Source organism: Babylonia areolata, chromosome 17 (assembly GCF_041734735.1).
Source record: "Babylonia areolata isolate BAREFJ2019XMU chromosome 17, ASM4173473v1, whole genome shotgun sequence".
Classification (NCBI taxonomy): Eukaryota; Metazoa; Mollusca; class Gastropoda; order Neogastropoda; family Buccinidae; genus Babylonia; species Babylonia areolata.
In genome coordinates this window covers 9,939,454-9,946,953 of record NC_134892.1, presented here as the reverse complement: position 1 = coordinate 9,946,953, position 7,500 = coordinate 9,939,454, and the positions used below count along the sequence as shown (strand labels likewise).

The window sequence follows — 7,500 nt, the reverse complement described above, 5'->3', positions numbered from 1 at the left end:
GTGACTAATGTCTTCTTTATACTTACACCAAAAGCTACATATCATTTTGTGTTTATACAGCTTCTATATTCTTCTGCTGAACACAAAAAGTAATGGCAATAAAGAAACAAATGATGATTTAGGAAAAGAAAAAAAGATTCCTGTATCCTTAAAACAACTACAACAGCAACAACTACACACACACACACACACACACACACACACACACACACACACACACACACACTACATATATATATGTATATTGTTTTACTGTGCTCTTTTCAGTGGGTTTTTTTTTAGGAGATAAATGAAATAAAGATAACATACCACTATCACAACACATGAAATATTTTTCCTGTATCTCTGGCTGTAGTACGAGTTTGTAACAGGATTTGGGGGCTTTATCCTAACCACTGCAAAACTGAAAACACTGCTTTATGTCTTTCTTGTAAGCTTGTGTAAAGCTGTACAGCTCTTTTTAATCCAGTGCTTCAGCGTGGCTGCAAGGGGAAAAGGATGCTTTTTTGTGATTTTCTAGTGGGGTGGGGTGGGGTGGGTGGGCTTTGTTTTATTAGTATGTTTTGATTGTGAATGTTCCTCTCTTTGTGCTGTCTGCATCTGTCTCTGTTTGTCTTCCTCTGTCTGTCTTTCTGTCTCTCCTTCCCTGTCCCTCTCTCTCTGTCATGCAATGTCATTATTTGTTTGCTTATTTAAGTGTTGTTTATTTATTTGTTTGTTTGTTTAGTATTGATTTAAAACCACCAAAAAAAAAAGAAGAATATGCATGACTCATACTGGTCAGTCATTGTCAGCATTAAAAAGAACTGCAACACAAAATCATACTGACAGATGTAAATCTGTCAATGGATGGAATTGGTTTTTATGGTTTTAGTTTACTTCTTTTTTTTTTCTTTATCAGTCACAGTATATATTGATATAAAGTGCTTTGAGCTCACCCTGAGAATGAGCACTGAAAAATTGTTTTTGTCAGCATTGTTGTTATTATTGTGGTTGCGGTTTTTGTTGTTATGATTATTATTATTATTGTTATTACCACTGTTGTTATCATCAACGGTACTGTTGATGTTATTATTGTTTGTTTTTGTTTTCTTTTTCTTCTTCTTCTTTTTCTTCCTCTTCTGCTGCTCCTCTTTGATGTTGTCGTTTTGATGATTATCATCATTATATCATCAACATTACCATCAACATCATCATTATCAACCATGATCATCATTAAAACGGAACGTTCCTTCCCCACCCTCGTTCTCCCAGGTGGCTTCATCATGGACCAGGAGCGACGGCGCATCGAAGAACTCCGGCGTCGGGCAGCGGACGAGGGCAGGGCATTGTGGGAAGAGAGGCGACTGCGGGAGGCCAACTGCAAGAGCTTCAACTCGCTCGAGTCGGAGGACTCCAGCATTGCGTCGAGCTGCGACACCACGTCGGAAAAGGAGACGAGGTGAGTTGTGTGTGTGTGTGTGTGTGTGTACATTGTGTTTTTTTGTGGGTTTTTTTTGTGTGTGTGTGTGTGTGTGTGTGTGTGCCCTGTTTAAGGTTCATACAGGTTTTAAAAAATCTTGAAAGTATCTTTGAATTGACCCCTCTCCCCCCCCATCCCCACCTCCCTCCACCTGAGGCATTATAACAGATTGGCATGACATTATTTCTGTCAGTGATTATTGCATTGACGTTTCACATGAATTCAGATTTGAAATGGAAGGAAGAAGAAAAACAGTTAAAAAAAACAAAAAACAAGAGAGGCAAGGCCTGCAAGACTCACTTGTGATAAATTAAGTCTCCTAGCATTAATTACAGAGTAATTTCCCTTTTTTACTACCTGCACCAAAACGTTTGCAAAATAAATAAAAATTCCATGCTTAGCAAAAGAAGTTCCTGTTTGAACAAAAAATGATAATAATGACTCCTCTTGTTGTTGTGTCAGAATAAGAGGTCAAAGTGCCAAGTTTAGAGAATACAGAAAATATAAATATAACAGTAAATGCAGTTATGCATATAATTAGGCTTCTTTTTTATTTTTTTATGCCCATCCCAGAGGTGCAATATTGTTTTAAACAAGATGACTGGAAAGAACTGAATTTTTCCTATTTTTATGCCAAATTTGTTGTCAACTGACAAAGTATTTGCAGAGAAAATTTCAATGTTAAAGTTTACCATGGACACACAGACACACACGCACACACACACACACACACACACACACACACACACAGACAGCCGAACACCGGGTTAAAACATAGACTCATGTTTACACAAGTGAGTCAAAAAGAAAGAGAAAAAGAGGCCACCCAGATAGGATCTTTACAACTTAAACCATGGTTTACCATGTAGTAGATGTCAGTTCATTCAAAGTAGCATAAAGCTGTTTTCAAAATACTTATTTTTCTTCAAATGGGTTCCTGTTGTGATGGTTGTTTTTTTTTCTTGTTTTTTCTCTCTCCATTTTCAGCATTAACTCATTCAGCTCCTCTGACTGAACATTGCTGTGGCATCGGTTTGTGTCTCATTAAAACCGTTTTCACGTTCCTACATGTGCGTAAACCATAAAGAAAGAGTACTTACTTATACAGTATGATTTCTGGTTGTACCCACAAGTAATTTAGGATAAACAGTGCATTTTCTGCGGATTTTTTCTTATCAATATTATGACATGGAAGCCTGCTGAGGCTGTAGCCTCCATGGGTAGAATGGGTTAATTAACGGGAGTTTTAAAGTTTTGTTTTTTAAATTCTGTGGTTGAAAACCTGTATGAGTCCTGTGGGCTATTGTTGGTGGTGTCCTGTTGATGGTTGATGTTTTTTGTCAGGTTTTTGTTTGTGTATGTTGTTGTTTTCGTCAAGACTGTCTTGATGTGTGATTGGCTGTGGTGTTGGATTTTTCCGGGTGTCTGGCTGTATAATCATGTGTGGGGTTGATCTTCCATTGATGCCAACCATCCCGATACTGTCATGATACTTTTGTTTTGACCAGTCACAACTGCTTTTTTCATTTTTATGATATTTATATAGCACTTGACTTCTCTCAGAGACCATGTTATACAAATTCCAAATTGTTCCCAACCACCACCACCACCCCAATTCTAAATTTTTCCAAAAGAAATTTCAAATTATTGTTGTTGTTGTTTTTAACAGTTCCAAATTGTTCACATTGTCCCACACAAAAAAAAGGTTCAAAAGTAATTCCAAATTGTTCCTTAAAAAAAAAAAAAAAAAAAAAAGGATTGGTATCTCTCTGGATGGTTTCTTGTCACACTTGATTTTTTTTTCTTCCTCTCTGTTGGCATGTTCATGCTCCTGCTGAGAGAGAGAGAGAGAGAGAGGGAGGGGGGGATGGGGTGGGGGACAGTCTTTTAGCATGGGTCATTAGAATTGTGTGACTGTTTGTGTGTGTGTGCATGTAAATGGTTTGGTATGTGTTGGTGATTAATCCGAGCAAGGGCATTAGCCTTAAAGACCCAGTGTGATCAGGGCAGGAAAGGAAGGTGAGTTATGTTTACCATGTGTTCATTGGGGTGTTTCGTTGTTGTTTTCATCAGCATCTTCATCGTCATCATCATCATCATCATCATCATCATCGCCACCTATTGTAGGGTGCATTTGTCATTGTCATTATGTGTTTGAGTTTTTCATCAGCATTGTCATTATTTGTCATTGGTTATTATGTTTTTCCTGTTCTTGTTCCTCATTTCTCCCTCTTCCTCTATTTTGTGAAAAAAAAAAAGATAGAAAAAAAGACTTCATGAAAGGCACATACATTATTTCCTTTACAACTATACCATAGTATTGTGAATTTTCGTTTGTTCTCAATGAAGACTATACTTTATTCTGCGTCAGAGTGTATTTATCTTCTGTCTTTTGTATTATTTATTTTTTATTCATTATAATTGTTATTATTTTGATGGTTGTTTGTTTATGAAGAAAGACAACTTAGCAGCACCACTCCCCTCTTCAGACGCCTCTGTCCCCCACCCCGCCCCCCCAAACACACCTACAACATTTGATTTTATCCACTACAACCCCCACCCCCAACACACGCAGTCCCTTCTCCTTTCATATCACAGCAATAATATGAATGTTAGATTTGCATTTTTAAAGAAAAGCTAATGCGGCTTTTTTTTCTTTAAAAAAAAAAAAATCTTTTGTGGCATTGTTTAGTGGAGATGAAGCGGTTTGGGGAATGTGTGTGGGTGGGTGGGAGGTGTTTGCGCTTGTTGTTGTCGATGGAGATTGATGGAAATTACAGCGCATGCCATGGCAGAATCCGTCAGGGACTGCTGAGGTCTGCTGATCAGAGTTCGAGAACCCTGTCTCAGCACAGTACGCATTGTGTCGTTTGGAAAAGCTCTTTTGAATTCCCTCTCTCCATTCAGGTGTCAATGGGTGGGGTACCTGATTGTGGCTGGGGGAAGGTTAAGGAGAGGGTTATGGGCCCTGCACCATCCTTTGCCGAGGCATGGACACAGTGAAATATGAATTAAGTGCCACAGTGGTCCTAATGGGTAATGGGGCCGTTCACCTTTTGGAATGTTCAGCGGGAAGTGTTCACTTGTATTGTATCGTTATTAGCTTTGTGTGAGTGTGTGTGTGGGTGGCCTGAACGATTTTTTATGGTTGGACATGCATCGGTGAACATGGTTCCGTTTTTTGTTTTTTTTTTGTTTTGTTATTTAAGTTTGAGTTAGTTGCCATCAGTGTGTCCTCAATTTTTCTGCCTGCCTTGGTTATTTATTTGTTTGTTGTTTCGTGTAATGGTTTCTTTAAAGAATATATGTGCCTTGTTTACTCAGTTATTTTGTTATGCAGTTATATCATTTCTTTCTCCCTTCTTTCTTTCCTTCTTCTTCTTCGTTCGTATGCACACGAGTGGGCTTTTACGTGTATGACCGTTTTTACCCCGCCATGTTGGCAGCCATACTCCGCTTTCGGGGGTGTGCATGCTGGGTATGTTCTTGTTTCCATAACCCACCGAACACTGATATGGATTACAGGATCTTTAACGTGCGCATTTGATCTTCTGCTTGCATATACACACGAAGGGGGTTCAGGCACTAGCAGGTCTGCACATGTGTTGATCTGGGAGATCGTAAAAATCTCCACCCTTTACCCACCAGGCGCCGTCACCGTGATTCGAACCCGGGACCCTCAGATTGAAAGTCCAACGCTTTAACCACTCGGCTATTGCGCCCGTCAATTCTTTCTTTCCATCTTTCGTGGGTTTTTTTTTTCTCCATCTTTTTTTTTCATTCGTTCCTTCCCATCTTCTCATTTCTGTCTTTCTAGTTGTCTCGTGCTTCACTTTCCCTTGTTTAAAGTCCCTGAGTATGTGAATCATTTCGTTTACCTTCCAGCATCAAGTTATTCAGCATTATTTTATCATGGCACACAGCTTCAGTCTTCTCCATGAATAATTAACTTTGACACAGAGGATGATGATACAGTTCTTTTCTCCAATAACACATTGCAAAAAAAACAACAACAAATAAACACACACATGCAAAAAAATCCCAACACACACACACACACACACACACACACACACACACACACACACACACACAAGCAAAAAAAAAAAAGAAGAAAAAAAAGAAGCAGTAACACACACACACACACACACACACACACACACACACACACACACACACACACACACACACACTACTCACCTTAATGTAGACAGATTGATGTAGAGTCATTGGAGAAAAAATATAACCTCCCCCCTCCCACGTACTCCCTCCAAAAACAATATAAATGAATCAATCGACAGATTAATAATGATAAAATAAAAAAAAGTTTCATCTTAGCTCTCAGTCTTCATCGCTTGCTGTGGCATGCAACTGGGGATGTCGCAAGTTTATCATCAGCCATTGCCTCCCCCCCCTCCCCACCGCCTCCACGCCCCCACAACTTTTACCCACCATCCTTATCTTTTCCTCTCTGTCTGTCTGTCTCTTTCTCTCTCTCCTCCTCTCTCTCTCTCTCTCTCTCTCTCTCTGTCTGTCCCTCCCACTCTCTCCCCCTCTCTCTCTCTCTTCTCATTTATTCCGTTCTCCCAGCCCCTTTTCCGTCTGTCTCTGTCTGTCTGTCTGTCCTTCCCTCTCTCTCTCTTCCTCTCTCTCTGTGTCCCCCCTCTCTCCCTCTCTCTCTCTCTTCTCATTTATTCCGTTCTCCCAGCCCCTTTTCTGTCTGTCTCTGTTTGTCTGTCTGTCTCTCCCTCTCTCTCTCTTCCTCGCTCTCTCTTTGTCCCCCCTCTCTCCCTCTCTCTCTCTTCTCATTTATTCCGTTCTCCCAGCCCCTTTTCTGTCTGTCTCTGTCTGTCTCTGTTTGTCTGTCTGTCTCTCCCTCTCTCTCTCTTCCTCTCTCTCTCTCTGCCCCCCCTCTCTCTCCCCCTCTCTCTCTTCTCATTTATTCCGTTCTCCCAGCCCCTTTTCTGTCTGTCTCTGTTTGTCTCTGTCTGTCTGTCTCTCCCTCTCTCTCCTCTTCCTCTCTCTCTCTCTCTGTCCCCCCCCTCTCTCTCCCTCTCTGTGTTCTCATTTATTCCGTTCTCCTAGCCCATTTTCTGTCTGTCTCTGTCTGTCTGTCTGTCTGTCTCTCTCCCTCTCTCTCTCTCTCTTCCTCTCTTTCTCTGCCCCCCCCCCCCTCTCTCTCTCTCTTTTCTCATTTATTCTGTTCTCCCAGCCCCTTTTCTGTCTGTCTCTGTTTGTCTGTCTGTCTGTCTCCCTCTCTCTCTCTCTCTCTCTTCCTCTCTCTCTCTCTCTCTCTCTTCTCATTTATCCCGTTCTCCCCAGCCTCTTCTCTCTCTCGCTGTCTCTGTCTTTCTATCTGCCCCCCCCCACCCCCCGCCTCCCCTCCCCTACCCCTTCCCCTTCCCCTCTCTCTCTGTTCAGCTGTCGCTGCCGCAGCGTGTCTGAGTGTGTGCGTGCCTTGGTAGTCATCGAGTCATCGATGGATGTTAACCTTGTGGTGTGAAAAGATCGATAATTGTTTATTGTGTGTGTGCTTTTGCTGAGAGGAAGGGGTGGAGGGTTGGCTGCTAATCGATGGTTTTCTGTGCTGTAAGGTTCTCTATCTTCGGTTTTTTTTGGGTTTTTTTTGTTTGTTTGGGGGGAGGGAGTGTGTTGTGGGGGTGGGCGTGGTGTGTGTGTGTGTGTGTGTGTGTGTGCAGGTTATTTTGAGTAATGTTTTTGTTCTCCGCTCTTCCGTGTCCATTTTTTCTTCTGTCTGGTGTTACACGTTGTTGTTGTTGTTGTTTCCCCTTTTCTTGTAGTTTTTGTTTTTGTGTGTGGGGATTTCTCACATTTCTTCCTTTGCTTCATCGTTTTCTTCTTTGTGTGTCTGTCTTTCTGTTTCTCTCTCTCCTCTCTGTCTTTTCCAACCCCTGCCCGCAGTCTGTCTACGTCTATCTGTCTCTCTCTCTCCCTCTCTCTCTCTCCCTTTCCCTCTCTCCCTCTCTCTCCCTCTCTCCCCCGTCTCTCTCTTCGTCTCTCCTGTCTGTCTCACCCCC

At 41.6% G+C, this 7,500-nt stretch overlaps 1 protein-coding gene across 1 annotated transcript in view; it reads left to right on the top strand.

Moving 5' to 3' along the window:
- The window catches only part of LOC143291642 (uncharacterized), a 363,649-nt gene that overhangs the window by 190,009 nt on the left and 166,140 nt on the right, over positions 1-7,500 (top strand). Inside the window, 1 exon segment of the mRNA XM_076601620.1 lies at positions 1,255-1,441. Within this exon segment, the coding sequence (XP_076457735.1) occupies positions 1,255-1,441 (187 nt within the window).